The 19017-nt window shown below is 37.0% G+C and overlaps 1 protein-coding gene across 1 annotated transcript in view; it reads right to left on the bottom strand.

The window, feature by feature from the left end:
• Positions 1-2906: 2906 nt before the first annotated feature.
• The window catches only part of LOC115917884 (one cut domain family member 2-like), a 47162-nt gene continuing 31051 nt past the window's right edge, over positions 2907-19017 (bottom strand). Inside the window, exon 3 of the mRNA XM_030993170.1 lies at positions 2907-6549. Within this exon, the coding sequence (XP_030849030.1) occupies positions 6212-6549 (338 nt within the window). The 3' untranslated portion in view covers positions 2907-6211. The remainder of the gene's footprint in view (positions 6550-19017) is intronic.

Here is a 19017-nt window from a genome sequence, read left to right as displayed (position 1 = left end):
TAAGCCATCTTTCTTATACCATCCATTGCAAAACGATAGCATTAGCTTATCCATAATGAAATAATTTGGTCTTTGATATATTTCTATTTCTTTATTCCCCCCAGCTTTGCTAATTGAATAACCTGTCTTGTGATAAATGCATGTAACCTGGTTGAGTGCATTTTATGTTTAGGGGTGGTTTGCCTTATATTTTTGAGAGGGGAAACAAGGTTACGATAACGCAGTACTGACAATGCTACCCAAGAATTGCCTTAAAATATGTTGTCGGTTCGATTTCAAATTATGTTGTGGTCGAAGCAGTGTCATGTTGCCTCCGTTGAGCGCAGAAAGGACGATTTCTCTAAGTTTTAAAAGATACGAGATAACACCCTTTCGGCGCTCAGCGGACGTTATATTTTTCTTGGCAATATGCCATAGAGATTACCAAATATTGGTAAGAAAGTGTCTGCAAATTAACTAATTGTCTTGGTTGGATCATATAATTTTTTTCAAGAAAGTTTATTTTGATATGTGCATTGCACATAAGGAGTCTTCATCGTGTTTTGTGCTTGTCGTGGTTCGATATGTTGGTGCATGTACGTCTATGTTTTCAGTGTTTCATGGTATGTTTTGTTTTTGTTTTGTGTCTTTTTGTTTTTCTTTCATTGTGGAGAAGACAAAAGAGAGAAATAATAAAAATTTACAAAGATGTATAATTCTTTTCTGTTGATTTCATTATGTATATGTACAGTGATTACCTACTTGGAAACAGAAGAGCACTAATTGTTATAAAAATGTGAAGGTATTTGAGAATTTCTTTTGGGCCTATAGAGCAATATTTAAGAATCATGTTTTGCTGGAGCAGAGAGAGGAGGGATAAGGAGAGATGAAGATATATAAATATAAACATAAGGAGGGAAAGAAGTAAAGAAAGATGAATAAAGAGAGGGTGAGAGAGTGGGGACATGGCATAATAGACACCGTCAGATATTAAACAAATTAAATAGAGACAGACTGGAAGAAATAGAGATTGAGATTATGCAGGAGAGAAAATAAACTAGACTTTAAGAGGGGGGGGGGGGGGGTGGTGAAAAGATGTTAAAATGAAGGGATTTATTTTTATAATGTACACAGACACAGAAGTGTAATTTAACATAGTCATTGATATCTTTGATAATATCATTGACAAAAAATGTGATTATCTGTGTTTTTCAATTTCCTTTTGATTTGTGTTTTTTTTTTCTTTTGATTTGTAAAATGATCATCCTCTCTCTCTCTCTCTCTCTCTCTCTCTCTCTCTCTCTCTCTCTACGACCTTCATGTTTCTTTTCTTTCTTTTTCACATAGTTTCAATTGTTTCTTTCTTTCTCTCCCTCTCTCAAACACTCTGCTTTTCTTATTATGTATCCTCCCTCTCTCTTTCAGTATATATGTCTGTTTCTCTCTGTCTCTGTCCATTCCTAGTCTGCAAGCACAAACCCTGGTCAGTCGTTAAAATGAGTCTGCACTATAAGACTACCATAGGCCATGTACTGTAGCTGCTCCTGACACCACAACCAGTAGGTAGCTGAGCTAGGCTTTCTCTCAAGGCACAATGATTGATAAAGTGTCAAATTATGGTCTGTGCTTGCAGACTAGTCCACCCCCCCCCCCCTCTCTCTCTCTCTCTTTCTCTCTCTCAATCTCTTGAGTGTCTTTCTCTTCTGTGTGTTGTGTTGTCTTGCAATCCCCCCTCTTTCACACCATACACAACTTTATAAACAAAACAAATATTCAAAGAGTTTTTTTTTCCTGAGAGCAAACTTTTTTTGAACTTTTTTTATTTCTCTCCAAACATTGTATTTTATACATCATTCATATATTAACATCTTCAAAAAAATGTCAAAATTTACAGATCAAAACTTGAGAAAAACAGCAGAAAAAAAGAAAAAAAACAATACCACAATGGCCAGTGTAGGCCTACAGGGATAGTTGACCAAAAATAACATTAACCAGAACAGAAAATTGAAGATTAAGTAGCATAAAGACATTAATCTCTATGCAAAACTCAATACAGTCTTCCTGCTTGCAAGCAGAGTCATATTTTTAGGTACCCAAATGGAGCGCATGCAGGCATGTGCTAATACAATGCAAAAGTGAAAGGATAAATCTGTTTACTGTCATTGCTATTAAAAATACAGACAAAATTCTAACGCTTTTTAAGTTTATGCCACATAATTAAGTCCATACTGTGAAGCATGTACAGTGCACATAGACTAAAAACATCAATGGACTAAGTTTCACCTATATTTCCCCTTTTCCAACTAGATCGCGACAGAAAATAGGTTTGAACAGCAAAGGGGGTATGGTGAGGGAAAAGAAAATTGCATAATTCTCTAAAGAACAAAGATGTAGATACCCAACGAGAATTAAAGGCACAACCAATAGAAAAGAGTGTAAATGTGACCTTGTCTTAAGTAAAAGGTCAAATTAAGTGACCTTGTCCCAAGTAGAAGGTCAAAGGACGTGACCTTGCTTGTCATTCAAACTTTGTAGCAGATACAAAATATGTGAACTAGACAAATTATACACCTCGCCCGCCCCCCCCCCCCCCCCTCTCTAATATTAGATTTATGTCAAGAATTACAATAATTAAGGTCAACGCTATGACTTTGAACATTCAATAAGTACACTAAGATCATGAAATTTAGACAAAATGATACGACTCGCGCCTTTCTGCCTCTAAAGAATCATTATTAAACAACTTTGTAAAAATAATTTACTCGATACTAAGATTGTCACCACAAAATAAAATGTCATTTCAAAAAAGAAAAAACAATAAATAAATAAAATGAAATGATGATAAAAAGCTGAATGCACAGTAATGGAATGCGCAATTGCAACAAAAAATGAAAGGAAAAAATGAATGGTATACCATAAGAAAGCACTAGCATCATATTGTGTATATACACAAATTTATATTGCACAAAAACTCACACGCACACAGGTATTTTGGTTGTTTAAAAAAAGAAAATTGTCACTCACAATAAAAGGTAATTTCCAACTCTGGTACAATATATACAAATAACATAGTTTGGGGATATTATCTACACTTAAAAAGAGAAATGGATACAGCCTTTTTGTCAAAATCAGACTAACACAATTTATAACAAATATCTCCTTTACAAAAATGACCCTGCTTTTCTCATATGGCAATTTATAGATTTAACATTTCACAAATCGAATTTCACATTTCATTTTAACAGCAGAGGTAAATCAAACAAATCGCCCCCCCCCTTCCAAAAAAAATGCTAATCAAAATGTTTTAAAGGACAAGAATATGATAGGACATTGAAAGACAAAATAAAAATGAAAAGTTAACTATGTTTTGCTAAAGCTTTTCTGTAGGCAATTAGCAAAATAGATTAACGATTTATATTGATTTATAAATAGCTAAAACTCATCAACACAAAATGGCAGATGTTACCATAGTGGTTGATCTTAATGTAAATGGCACATGCAAATTCACTACTTGACAAAAACAGAAGATTGAAACTCCCTTGTTGTACAAGTATATTCAAAAAACTTTTTATATCAAGATTATGATTAAATTCAATTACTTATTGGGACATGAAATTGAGAAAATATGGTTTAAAAAAGCACTCCAAAACAAAAATGCCTGCTGCAATATGACTGGCAAAGCTGGATCTCTCTCTCTATTGGCTGCTTGAAGCCCGAAAGGGGTCAATGCACTATTAATGTATGCGTTAATAACCTTCTGGCTTCAAACGGCCAATTTAATGGCTTTAACGGCATTAGAGATCAAAGAGGCAAGAATTATCGCTTTTTCAGTATTTACTTCATTTTTTTTCTCTAACAAAAGGAAAAATAGTTAGAAATGGGCAATTTCAAACTGAAACCTGATCAAAATTTTGTTTAAGCACTTAAAGCCAATTTATCAGCTGTTCTAGCTTTGGGTAACTTTGATGTTAATTGTGAAAATGTTTAGAATCATCTCAAATTCTCAAAGGTTAAAAGAAATGTATTTTCTAAGGGACAGGTCTGATGAAATTACACAAATAAAAACATTATGAATGTTTTAGAATGCAAGTCAGATTTGTTAGGTTTGGTCAAAATGATGGCTTTAAAAAAAAGGTTCTTTGTCATACCTTCAAACAACCATATAATGCAGCAACAAGGTCTGAAATAAAGACTAATTCTTTCACACTGGCAAATAGTATGAAATGGAAACAAAATAATGAAATTAAACAACTAGAGACACAAGTCATTGGCTAACTATTTCATCTACAAACTATTAAACTGCACTGCAAAATGTGTATGAACAAAAGTATGTGGAATGGTGAAAAAAAAAAGTCTACTCATAATACAGTGTACATGTAAAATACTTTTTCCTTCAAATAATTGCCCCCGTGTTGAGATTTACAAAGTCTCTACTTTTGCACAGCACACAAAATGTAAGAACATAATAATACAGTGAATAAATAATATTTCAAAAATCATCCTTTTCTCACGAAGCAGATATACATATAATAGAGATTTCAATACTTATGGAATGTGAAAGAAATATGGTAATTTAGAAATACTTCAAAATCTCTTGGTAATTTCTAACAAATTCTATAACAGATCTCCCAGCCTCTTTCGCTACATTGGTACACATACTGTCATAGAATGCTAAGCTCCCTTGCAAAGGGTTTTTAACACAAATATCAGTCAAAATTCGGAATAATGAAAAGTTTAGAATGATATTAGTAGAATGGTTATCCATTATGGGAATGTATGTTTCGACCAAAGTGGAAAAACCATCATGAATAAACATTTTATGAAATATTTCAGGCTACATATGGAAATATATATCCCTTGATAATAAAACATTTATTGCAAAGCATTCATAACAACAATTATAATGAATATTTTTGTAAATATTTTATGAATTGCAACTAGTTTTTAAGCTAATTTAAGGAAATTGAGCAGAGTTTAAACAAAAGAATACTTTTAGTTCAAATAATGGACAGTTAGACAGAATGTGAAATAATTTAAACACAATTCACCATTGATAGCCAAAATGCATACCACTAACGTACACTATAATCTCTTAATATGCAAATAGATAATGAATATTCATAATCTATTTCTATTTCTAATCTGAATACATTTACATCTCATTATCTTCTTTTTTTTCTCAACATGTAGAGGTAGACATGAAAAACTTAGAAAACATCCAAATTTTATTGCAGAAAATTCATCTCCATTTTTGAAGAGCACACATTCTAAATTCTCTCACTGTGCCTTTACAGTAGAGAATACAAGTGAAATGTTGCCCTCTAACGACCAGAGAGCTTTAATCTCTACTTGTAGACCATAACCCCAGCAAAATGTTAACAACACTTTTCTGTTCATTCTGTTAAATAAATAATGTGTAAGCATTTTTGTTTTATAGCAATTTACTTATTTCACCATTGTGCAAAACATATTGCAATTTGCATCCTACAATTTCAGCCCAATGTTTCAATTTCAGAACAACTTTCAGCCAGTAAAATGTTAAATTTGATTTCAATTTTGATGAGCAAGAATAAAAATGTGCTGTCAGGCAAAAGATATGAAATAATTTGCTTCAAGAAATGCTGATATTCAGTATACATGAGTGATATGTCCAAGTAATAATGTATGCAGGCATTAGCAAAGAAATACAGAGATAGCCCCGCCCATTTTGCACACTGCACTTATAGCCTCAAGACGGAAAAGAAACCCTTTTTGCACACAGCACACTATAGAAATAAATTAGTCCAACCCTGTAGAAAGTAGTTTGATAGATTCCAATGGAAATAAATAAATCATTCTCCAGCCTTTGAATGTCCATCCAGATGACCAAACGATGATGCAACATCGTCGCCATGGTAACAGCAGACCGCACCACTACCTTGGAGGGTCGGCGGTAGATGCTCCTTGAAGTGGTTGCAGGAGATAGGAGTCAACCAGAGCAGCTTAAGGTATAAAGGCCTTTGATCTGATGATGTAGACTTGGGTTTCTCGAAGCTGATGCTGTTTTGGTTCAGGTCTACTGGCGAGGTCGATCCCGACTCGACTTAGGCTTTTGGAAAAGAGTAATAGCTCACACACATGCTCTTCGGACCAGCACAGGCAATGACGATCTTTGGTAGAGAGAAACGCATGGATACCACAGCCCCGCCTATCTCTCTCAAGTGCCCCAGCCATGTCATCATCACCGTGACTCCTACGCCTTGTACTCTGACTTTGGTGTTAGAGAGCCCTGGTTGGGATGTTGTCCGCCTCCTCCGGGTGCCCCGCCCACATTACCACCAACCCCGCCCATCTCGTCCTGCCATTTGTCTTGGCTCCGCCTCCTGGCGTTCATGAAGAAGTTACTGACGGTGCTGAGCTCAAGACCCAACTGCTGTGCGATGGTGATCTGCATCTCCTTCGAAGGGCGCTTGTTCTCTTTGAAGATGGCGTGGAGGGTGCGGCGCTGGAGGTCGGTGAAGACCAGGCGTGGTTTCTTGATGTGACTGTTCTGCGAGGGGCTCTTGGCATCGTCTTCCTTTTTCTTGCAGGCTGTTTATTGGCAAAGATACAAAAGAGAGATATACAAATCATTAGCATTGAAGAAAATAAAGATCGAAACAAATATTTACCAGTGAAAAATGGAGAGAGAGAGAGAGAGAGAGGGGGAGAGAGAGACAGAGAAAATGAAATACATCATGTGTTGTTCTAAATTGTCAATTTACTGATAATAGATCCCCCCCCCCCCCAACAAATAAAAAGGTCCCATGAATATAAATGAGAACATCTTTGTAGCTACAAAGTACTTTAGTAGCAGTACAAATGCTTTTACTTAGAAGCTATTCATCATTAAATCATTTGTATTCAGAAACACTATCTGCAATACAGAACACCTCAGCACCCATGTACAAATACTATATTATATGAAACTATTCATCCTTATAGGTTGTATTTATTTAGGAACATCTTTGTAAACACGGAGAGCTGTGAAAGGGGGACACTTCACAGTCACACGATGGGTGAAATAAAAAAGCAAACAGCGGTATAAAACCAGATCAAAGTTAGGATAAGAGAACAAAAGAGGGTAGAAACAAAACTTCTGTAAACAGACACTGGATAATAACCTTAAAAGAGAAGAAAAAAGACAGAATAGAAATGAGAGCATGGGAAAAAGCAGGAGCAACAAATCTGTGATTTACATTTTTTCCCACCATCTTTTCATTCTTCTTCACTTTTCTTTACGTTCTTTGTTTGCTTACATCCTTCATTCTGATTTCTCGTCCCCATTGACCGGGGCTTGCTTTCATTCACAATGTAGCCAATAAATGAATGAAATGTTTGTATTCAAACTTGATCTGTTTGCAGATTCACTTTTTTCTTCCCCTCTCTCTCTCTCTCTCTCTCCTTCTCTCTCTCTCTCTCTCTCCTCTTTCACCCTCTCTCTTTCTCTCTCTCTCTTTCTCTCTCTCTCTTCCTCTCTCTCTCTATGTAACCAAAAAATGAAATGTTTGTAATCAAACCTGATCTTGTTTGCAGATTCCCTATTTTTCTATCTCTCCCCTCTCTCTCTCTCTCCCTCCCCACACACTCTCTATCTCTCTCTCTCTCTCTCTCTCTCTCTCTCTTCCTCTCCCTCTCCCGGCATCTTTCCCTCCCTCCCTCCCTCTCTCTTTCCCTCTCTCTCCAAAGCAAGATTTGCTTGTAGTCTGGGCTTGGAAACAAAAGACCATGGGAATCCACCAGATGATTTACAACCGGCCTAGACACTGAGTCCAAAAACAGAATACAAAAACCTGTGATACTACAATGAGTATAACTATAATGCTGAAGGCCAGATATACTTTGAGGGTGAGAGAAATATATACTTTGGGAGGTATTTGAATATATTATTTGACCCTGGGAAAATAGGATATATATGTTTTAGGTTCCACTGAAAAGATAATCAGAATAATTTATAGAGTGGCCCCAGATGTCTTTCTTCTTTTCTCTTCTCTATGAATATAATTCTATGTTTAAGATCTATTTCATTCTTTCTTTATGAATATATATATATATCCAACTGTTTAATTTCTTTATGAATCCTCCACCCCCCCCCCCCCTCTCTCTCTCTCTCTCTCTCTCTCTCTCTCTCTCTCTCTCTCTCTCTCTCTCTCTCTATGGGAATGCAAAATTGGGTCATTCTCACAGATGTTTTGGTTGAAACAGAACTGTAATGTACCTTAATATGTAGGCCTACATTTTACATGACCCTTTTTATTACAATTTCAATTGTTGTCATTTTCAAGAGAAACATCATTTTACTGAAGATATTCAAAACTACACAAAATGTAAACTATCAAGAGTTCATCAGCAAGGTGAAACTTGTGGTGAAACTTGAAAGAGGGAATTTAAATTATGCTTTTAAGTGCTAAAACTGACAAGGAGTTAGCCATTATGAATATTGTCAAACTTTGTTTCTTAATACCCTTAATCCCTTTCTAATCTCCTAAATCCTATCCCCTCTCTCTCTCTCTCTCTTGTTAGAGGGACAGGGGATCTAACACTGGGGGTCCATGTTGGTACCAGATGGACCAACAATAGATTAGAGAGAGGGGCAATTTTACCCCCATTGTCACAAGACAGGGCGCTCTCCTATTCACAAGTAGGTCCATTGGTTTCCATTTGCAAAACATGTATTTAACGACACTAAGCCATAAGGACTTTTTGTAGCTGTATGTCCATCACATTCTTATACAAGACAGTGGTCTTTAAAAGGATTAGGAGAAGAAAATTGACAGAAGGTAAACTTTGACAGCAAAGTTGCCTAAAATGTCATTTGATAGAATTAGCTTCTAGATAAGCTTTGTTTGCATTAGGCAATTTGTGCTAGTAGTCATTTGTTACAAGTATTTTCTTTTTCTATCATTCAGCTTCTCTCTCTCTCTCTGTCCCTCTATTTATGTATCCATTTATTAATCTATATCTTTCTCGAAGTCCACTCTCCCCTGAACTACTTTTGTATTACTACTCATTCCCTCTCCTCTCCTCCCCCCCCCCCCCTCTCTCTCTCTCTCTCTCTCTTTCCTGTACTCTTACTTTGTTGATAACTACGACCAAAGCTCCTCTTTCCCCTCTCTCTTGCCCTCTCACACTCTCTCTCTCTCTCTCTCTCTCTCTCTCTCTCTCTCTCTCTCTCTCCCTCCACCCCTATACCTCAACCAGCTTATGAGAACTCCTGCCCCAAATACCATCTGTGTAAATTACTTCATCCTACAGTCATCCACAATGGCATGCCATTATCCTCACCAAAAAACATATTGCGAAATTACATCATGTTGCACTATATAGCTTTGCACCTCATATACATGTATGCCTTGCCCCGCAGGCAAACAAATTATTGATTCATAAAGAATCAATGTTGTTCTTCTCTAATTAAAATACTCTCTTTTTTCTTGACAAGACCGGGGAATAATCTAATTAAACACGATGAAGCTCGAGCGGCCAAGATATTATTGCGATGACTTTGTCGAGGGGGACAACCGTAGAGATCCGCGGCCGGAGAAACGCAGAAATTCATTTTCTCTCCGAGAACGAGAAGCAATATTGTTTGTTGTTTTTTTTTCCTCCTTTCTTATCATTAGATAAAAAAATAATATTCATCTTTTTCTCTATTTCTATCAATTTTGGAGATGATGCCTGGCCCCATGGTATCATTTCCAGTTGGTGTGTATGAACTTGAGCCTTCGATATAGAACTTGGGTTGGTTTCAGAACAAGAGGGTTGTATAAGTTCATGAACAAAGTCCTTCTGCTACTAACAGCCATCTCTCATGGTTCTGGTACAGATTGCACAATAGAGGTGAAGTTTTATCAAGCGTGTTTGGAACATGAATGTTGTTAATCTTGCATGTGTAAAATGATGAGTTAATGCCTTCTTGTTCCAAACAGTTCATGGTACAATTTAATTGAGAAGTATGTCATTTCTGAAAGCTAGAACGGCGTTAACTCAAAGCATGTATATATATATATATATAGTTTATGCCCTAATTTCATCATTACAAGGTACACCATTAGTTTTGAATCACTATTCTGAACATACACCTTGCTAAAAACGACTTTGAGGCATCACTATCTGTTGAGAGCCAGAAGGGTGTTAACTCTGTATTAAATAATGCAAATGAATGCCTTTCTGACTCTAAGCACACCATTTAAAAAGAGAAGACATTGAGCTACACACAGTGTTCACCTGTATAAAAAAGCCCTATATCCCAATGCAAGTATATTGACCATTCTACAAAGGTGCCCTGTACTTTGTTCACAATACATTGGTATGCTAAGGCTGACACATACTTCAATGGGAGCATTGCTTGTATTCACCAAGTAGTACAGTCAAACCTGCTTTAGTGACCACCTGTCTACAGAGACCACCTGTCTACGAGGACCACATTTTTTGTTTCCCTTGAAAATGGTTTCTCATTGAAACATGTACTAAAGGAACCTAGCTGTCTAATATATACAAAGACCACTTTTTGTGTTTCCCTTGGGCGGTCGCTGTACACAGGCTTGACTGTACTTTATATAAACTCTACGTAAAGTGATGTAAGTTTACTGGTACGTCTTTCTCGCTCTCAAAGATGGTACCCCACATTACTTCGTAACCCCATCTACAATCGCACCCTTAATGAAGTGTCTTGTTCGAGCACGGCTTTGCAATCCCCACAAAAGACGATACACGTTTTGCCTTGCTAATAAGTCGCCCTCAAGCATTGTGCGTGTTATCCGAGATTTCCCTAAAAAATATTCACATATTTTAGTTTTTCTGTGGCAGGCCGCCGCGAAATTTGGAAAAAATGGTGGCGATACATTAAGTGGCATAAAAAAAAAAATAGGTTTAGCCTAGAGGGTTTTGTGGTTAGGTTTGGACTCAGTGGAGACATATTGAATTAATGGCTGAAAAATGGATCTTGGTTCTACTTTAATTGATTTTGTAATTTGTATCTACTTTTTTTATTCAGATCAACACTTGTAGTGGAAGTAATTGAATATTATGGCATTTGTTGACTTGTTTATTGCTAGGTTACTGCATAATAAATAATTATTGAAGACTTCTAGTTTCCAATCCTCATTGTTTCTACTAATGATACTACATCTTTGACGACTACTACAACTACTACTTCTACTACTACTACTACTACTACTACTACTACTACTACTACTACTACTACTACTACTTCTTCTTCTATTACTACTACCACTTCTACTACTACTACTACTACTACTACTACTACTACTACTACTACTACTACTACTATATACTACTACAATTACTGCACTAAAATGTTACTACTTCTACTACTACTACTACTACTACTACTACTACTACTACTACTACTACTACTACTATTATTGTAAAGTGATATATTAAATTAATGGAATAATGATTCTAGTGCATGTACTTGTAGTCACTAGATATGAAGAAAAAAGACTGCAATAATGACATACTAATCGCATAAACCGTAAGATGATAAAAACATCCTTGTATAGCACATGCAACACATCAATTTCTCTTGCCAATATCCAGTCTCACAATTTCTACCATACCAACAGTATAACCTTCTTATAGACACCATGCTTTAGAAAAACATACCAACATGTGTTTCAACAGACAATGTGTATCTTTTGTTCAAGCGATGCTTAGAAAAAGTGTTTAAAATCCTTGAAAAGAGTCCAAAATCTCACTTATTCTCTCTCCCCCTATTCAATTCATCTTCTCAATATCATTGCCAATGGGGTAAACTGTAACAGACTCCCACTCAACACAAAAGTAAATTTTCTCTGCCCATCGCCCGATAGACGCATTCAAAAGTACGAACCGAATTGCGAGAATGTGCTTTACGCCCGCAGATAGTAACGTGAATCCGCGATCACTTCACGTGGAGGAGGTGGAAATCGAGATACTATTAGTCACTCTTTTACGGCGTTTTATCACTTTTTTGTATTTACTACTCTGTTTGGAATTTTGATAGTAGAGTTCAATTGGTTCTTATTTCTGTTTTATATGGAGTAGATTAAAGTGCAGGCCAGAATATTAATTACTACTCTAGTATCTCTGTTGTACATAGTTTATTGAGCAGGACTGAATATCATGGATGGGTCATTCTTTGCATTTGTCTTTGTCCTAACTAGCTCTTCACTGTAACTCTATTAAAACAGGTACTGTCATTGTATTGTATTTCTATAATTTCCCATTATATTTGATATGTTATTACTCCAAAAGAAAAAAGAAAAAAAGTTGTCTAACTTGTTTGAGGATGAATACATATTCTGGCCCCTTCCATTTCATATTATTGCATTTAGTTTTAGCAGACAAGATATAGCAAATAAAAGACAACATACATTTTTCATAATAAATATAATGAATTATATTCACTTTGCACATCTTCGCAATAGAATACTGGCAATTAACTTTTTCTGTCTTTCTGTTTTATTTGTTTTGTTTTCAATCATTTACAATATTCTGATAGATTATTGTAAATCCCTAAAGCGATTTGATGTATCAATGTAGCATATATGCAGCATAGGGTTTTCCCATATTTTGTTTCTACTTGAAATGTATTCATTTATTGTTAAAGGCACAATTTGCAGGGTGAACCATCAAAAATAAAGTTCAATCTCTATTTCCACAATCATCATCCCAGTAATGCATAACTCCATAACCACTGATCTCTTCATCTTTGCCACTTCAATGCTACCTTACACAAAAAAATCCAAACTGCAACCGGCTACTTTCTTTCGGGCGCTTGAAACGGTGGATATAATCCATTTTTCTTGCAGCTGAAAAATGACAACGGAGCCCCTGTGAGTATACAGGGCGCATTTAATTTGGTAATTGAATTGGTTTTAAGTAGAGAGAGTATTGTGGGGAAGATGGGAGATGTTTCGGGATGATATTTCTCCGGGGGATGGTTGGGTTAAGCTCGTTTTAAAATCTGATCATTGCCCGGATGACGGCTAAGACAACACTCTCCATCTCGTTATCTTCCTTTACCCGGCTCTTCTTCATTTGTCTATCTATCAAAGGTTTTCCCTTCCTTTACTGCATTCACTTTGCTCATCTATGACCCTCTCCATCTCTCTCTTTCTCTCTCGCTCTCGCTCTCTCTCCATACTCTCTGACTCCTCCATTGCTCTCTCTCGCTATATCACTCTCTCTCTCTCTCTCTCTCTCTCTTTTATCTTTCTCTTTCGCTCTCTCTTTCTCTTTCTCTCTCTCTTTCTCTCTCTCTCTCTTTCTCTCTTTCTCTCTCTCTCTTTCTCTCTCTCTCCCTGTACAACTCTTTCCTGATCTCTCTTTCTCTCTCTATCTTTCTCTCTCTCCCTCCACAACTCTTTCCTGATCTCTCCTACATCTTCTCTCACAATCTCCATCTCCATCTCTGAACTGTCTCATTCTCTCCTCCCCATCTCCCATCTTTCTATCCCTCTCTCTCTCTCTCTCTCTCTCTCTCTCATCCATCTCCCCCTCCCTAAGGAAGGGGGGCTATGTTTGCATAATCAATTAACGCACAATTAGGCTCCCGCTCCCAGCCATTGTAGGGCATATGGTCGGCTAATCCCAAGGGGTTCCTGTGCAATAAATTATGCATGTTTGCAAAAGAGTGGATGGGGAGAGAGACTAATCCATCATTTGTTTAGCCATGATTCATAAATCAATCAAATTTATGAAGTGAAGAGAGCTCGGGGACCCAAATAACTCTGCACAGCTCTGATTGAATGAAAGTAAGGAGCAAATCTTACTCCCTCATTCTATCTTCTTTCTTTCCTCCCTCCTCTCTCTCTCTCTCTCTCTCCTTCCTATTTTCCTCTCATCTCTTCTCGTTTAACCTTCTTGTTTTACTCTCATAAAATCTATCCAGCATTCTCCCAATGTCTCTGCTAAGCTCATTTTTTTCTCCCTCAATTTCGCAAGACAAATGCCTATACCTACCTCTCTTTCTCTCTCTCTCTCTCTCTCTCTCTCTCTAACTATCTACCTATCTATATATTTTTGTTATATTCTTTCATATCAATCTTTATTCAGTCTCTCCCTTTATGGCTCTCTCCTATGTACCATTATCATATATCTCTGTTATTTAGGCAAAAATAGTCATATATTCATATCAATATCGCCTTTCTCCTACCCAAAATACCTTTCATCCTGATTTCCTCTCCAATATGTATATATGTTCAGTCCCATATTACACAATAACAAGATAATCAAGTTATGAAGCTAAATATCACTTGTTAAGAGTCTGAAGGGCATTAACCCTGTATAAAACCATATGAATAAATGCCATTCTAACTCTATATGCAGAACAACTAAATAGTTATATTACTAATAACATTTACTGCAATGTGTCACAAATGCCATTCATTCATAAAGTGAACACAAAAGGATCTACTGTGCAATATTAAAAGTAAAACTGATCGTTAAATGAGAGCAAAAAAGGCATTAATTCTGGATTAATGCCTTTTTGTTTCTGAGCAGACCTAACGCTCGCATCCTCCATCCAAAAAGGGCTTTTAACTGCCTCATCACTGTCTTTGTTTTCCAACGTCCTTTTTCAATCACTTTTCGGCAAGATAAAAAAAACCAAGGTGAATAGCACTCCATGAGGAGCTAAGAAGTCGATCGATTAATGACAAGTCTCCCTCGCCTGTCCACCGAGTGGCTAAGAGTTTGCCTAGTGTAATGTGAGACGCCATTGAAAGCGGTTTGACACATGCGTGGAGTGGTCCGGGAGAGCGCTCGCCGCGCCGCAACCGGAAGGCCGGAGAGGGATGAGGGGAGAGACGCGAGCGTCCCGAGACTCGTTGTCAGTCAAGCGCGCAGGAGGGTTGAATCACGATGGGGCTGAAACTGTTAATAGCTAGGGGGATTGGTTAAACATTATGATCATATATTCATACATCATATGTTTGGAGCTATAAAGGCATTAACTCTGTGTAAAATCATATGAATGAACTCCCTTCTGGCTAATTCAGACAGACATACCATGGTGTTATTTATAAGTTGAGATCATGTTTACCTCGAGAGGTATTGTTCATTTTGTACTCTACTCTTATTTTATCATATATCAATTATGGTATGTTGGCATGGGGCAAATCATCCAAAACTCAAATCCACAGGCTTTTTGTTGTGCAGAAGCGGGTTATTAGAATAATTTGTAAAGCAAATTATCGTGCACATACAAATCTACTTTATTATGAAAACAGTATTCTAAAACTAGAAGATCTATATTCAATGCAACTTGGAATGCTCATGTTTAGCATTCACTCTGGAGACCTCCCTCCTGCCCTTGCTCAAATCTTTAGAAGAAATAACCAAATTCACAGCTATAATACTAGACAGGCTTCTGCTCTCCATTTACCATATGCAAGGACAACCTTCACTTTGAATACACTAATGTCCACTGGCCCCAGGTTCTGGAATTCACTTGATACTACCATAACAAATGCTTCAAGTATCTCAGTTTTTAAACGTAGACTTAAGTCATATTTTCTTGACAAGTATGTCGATGACACATGAATGTGTTATCAAGCTTTATTGTTAGTGTACTGTAGCATATTTAACTCTACTCTTGATCTTTTTTTCGTTAATTCTTGACTTTGACATATAACCCCCTTTATCCCTTTTCTTTTTTCTTCTTCTTTCTCATCTGTACATACTACATATACCATATATTCCTACTTGACCTCTGCACTCAGAGAGCAATAACTCATTGATGTCTCGACTTGGTGTCGGCTTGGGTTTGTCCATATTAGATCATATTAGATGCAACGTTGGGTAGTTGTTCTCTGAGAGTATTTTGTAAATAGTTTTATATATTCCATATTTGTTGTTGTATTCATAAATAAGTTATCTTTGTCACATCATATGAGGGGGCCTTAACTTAACAAGCTGTGCTTCAACCAAGGTCTCCTCGTCTTCCTTTGTTCTACATTGTACTGTTATGATTATACTCTATTATATTTTGTCACATGTGTTTTCTGGAAGACAAATAAACTTGAAACTTGAAACTTGAAACTTGAAACTTGAATTGTATCAATCTAGATAGAACTAGGGATCAACAGATCAAATAAAATGAGAGTATAGAATGCATTTTTAATTCTTTGATATCAGACTATATTGAATTGAGACCTTCTGTCGGTCAAACATGATTGTGAAGATGAATTACTGATTTGAGCATCTCCAGGCTTATGTTTTAATCATATTTTCTTGCATGACGACACATTTATTGTTCTTTAGGACCTTCTGCAACTCAAATGCTTATATCTATTTGCTGTGCGCCAGTTGGCAATAACTCATTTACATTAACACATAAGTTAGCTCAATTACTCTAAAGAGTAAAAGTAACAAATGTCAATTGTCAATAATCCGTTTGGAGCCATAAAGATCTTAGCATCTATATATTTACACAAAGTAAATGCTCTTGCAGCTCCAAACAGGGAAAATATTAAAGTAAAGAGCTTGAATAAGTCAAATACTGTATTATGGGTTAAGATCTTGTGTTATGCAACCATTATAATATTATCATTTATGACCTTTTGTCACTAAACTGCCCCATACTCTGCTGGGGGTGGAGGCAAAAAATATGCAGATGTGGAGCAAAGTAACCTAACCCATCCAGGGAACGTCATCCTCCGCGTAGTAGTAGTAGGGGTAGATAGTCAGGTGAATGCACGGCGGAGGAAAACGAACCCGGTGCAGAAGCGGAAGGGGAAATTGTAGGACTTATAGAGTGCTAATGGAAGCATTCTGCTCTCCTTTGCATTGTAAACAAGGGGACACAGCCTCCGAAAGCAGACGCAAGAACCCGATATGGGCATGCTCCTTCTGTCTCCCTCTCTCTCTCGATCCTCGAATACCGGTAGGAATGGCTACCTCCCAACGACGACGTGGGATTGAGAGGAAACGCTGACTAAGAGGGGAGAGGTGTCGCTTTCAAGCGCACAAGTAATGTCAAATATTCGGTATCGTGAGACGACGTTCGCAGGGGACTCAAAATGCAGACAAAGATTTCTTCAACTTCTTACAATGGGTGTATTCCAGTGTTATCTCTTTGAACATGTACATCCTAGCTAGTTAATTTATAATAAAGAGTTTTAAAATACAGCAAGGATACAAAGAGGGGAGAAGTTAAGCATATACATGAACGAGGGGACTGTAAGCTCCTAGTAACATAAAGAAGGTTTGATACTCAAAATGAAATTCCATATTAGTTACGGTATGCAGTAACAGGGCTTTGAATCCTGAACCTTCAGATCTAAAGACAGTTGATTCAACCTGCGAGCTAGTGCATCCCTGCGAACACACCTCCTTGAAGATTGCATGGATTCATGCTAACATGTTGTGAAAAGCTACTTCCAAACAAACTGTATTCAACTTATTGTACCTATGCAAACTACACACAGAGACTATAATCTGAAATGTACATGATTTTCAGTTATCATGTGATTAATATTCTTAAAGAAATGTAGAAATATAGGAGTGTTAACACATCAGCAGCATTTTTTCTGAGTCTAAACGTGTCATGTCATAGATACCTTTGGTCAGTCAGAGTTAACATGATTTGCTATTATCAAGTAATACAGTTCTGTATGGTCAAAGAAACATGGAAATATAGTAGCGTTAACACACCAGGAACGTTTCCACCGAGAGTAAACGCGTCATGTCATAGATACCTTTTGTCTGTTGGAGTTAAGTGCTCTTTAGTGCTGGCCAACTTCCGAGGGCCCACACTCTTCCCTCCTAAAGATGTTTGATTATTGGTGGGTTTCCTTGCCCAGCGGCCTACCGGGATACCTCCCCAAAGAACATATGATTTGCCGAGAGCATCTTGATCCAGTACTTCAGATGTATTATCTAACCATCATGATGAAAATTGATTTGATCGAACACCACAAAGTATTATCCTTTACTTGTAAATACTAAATTCAGAACTGATAGTGCCCCTTGTTTCACATTACACCCGTATTACGTCCATCTAGAAGGAACACTGTGTTGTAGAACCTGTCTAGAAAAGCCACTTATTTAACCTTTTGAGTATCACAAGCAATAAAATGTGTTCAATGTCAATGAGAAGTTGGGCTTGTGGTAGTGAAAGGGTTAGTTCAGAGAAGAAGGGACAATGAGGATAATAACAATACGATACAATAACAGGAAAGAAGAAATAAAAAGAAACAAACTAATATTTGGAAGTTTGCATTGGGAAATGCATAGATGAAAGGATTAAAAAGATGCAAAAACGGAGTAAGAAAGATGGAAAGCAAATAAGTAAAGAGAAAAGAAGAGAATTTTGTTTTAAGATGTATGTTTGAAGTTTATTTAAGTCCAAATTGAAAAAGGGAAATCAAGGAAATAATTGAAAAGTAAGCATCTGGCTAGAAACCAAGCAATCTTCCCCTGAAGAACACTCTGAATATCCTCATCGATTCCCCGTTTACCATTACAGACTAACCCTAACCGAATACTTTCCATACTGGAAATTGTATCTGAATTAACGGTCCTTCCCGCAGATAATTATGACGCCTGTATTTATTCTCTACACTGGCTTCCCTCAGGGCTGGGAGCGCTCTCCGCTTACATTCTACCTTTCCTTGGCGGGGTATCTGGGCCTCATTTTCGGTCGCTAACTTCGTTACAGTCATTTCGGTGATAACGTTACCCCTTAACAGTCCTCGAAAAACAAAAACCCTGAATTTTATCCCCCGCTTTTTTTTATCACTCTCTCGTTTTCTCTAATTCGGTTCCGAGTACACAGTGTATGTTGATTTCTGCCATTGGGCTTGGCGAAGGATCCTCGACAAATGTTTCTCTTTCGTCCACAAATACTGCTCTTTCCTCGCTTCCTTAATTTTCACTAAATTTTGCAAGAAATCCAGTTCGCGTTACGGTCCTGCAGCGCTTACAAGTTGTGGAATTGATTTCCCCCGAAACAAATTCCAACTCGAGGAAAGAGAAGAGATGGTAGGACAGCTGTTTTGAGAGATTCTTCTTTAA

Source organism: Strongylocentrotus purpuratus, unplaced genomic scaffold (assembly GCF_000002235.5).
Source record: "Strongylocentrotus purpuratus isolate Spur 01 unplaced genomic scaffold, Spur_5.0 spur5_scaffold_20, whole genome shotgun sequence".
NCBI classification, from domain to species: domain Eukaryota; kingdom Metazoa; phylum Echinodermata; class Echinoidea; order Camarodonta; family Strongylocentrotidae; genus Strongylocentrotus; species Strongylocentrotus purpuratus.
The sequence above is the reverse complement of the archived record's forward strand: the minus strand, read 5'-3'. Positions and strand labels throughout refer to the sequence as shown.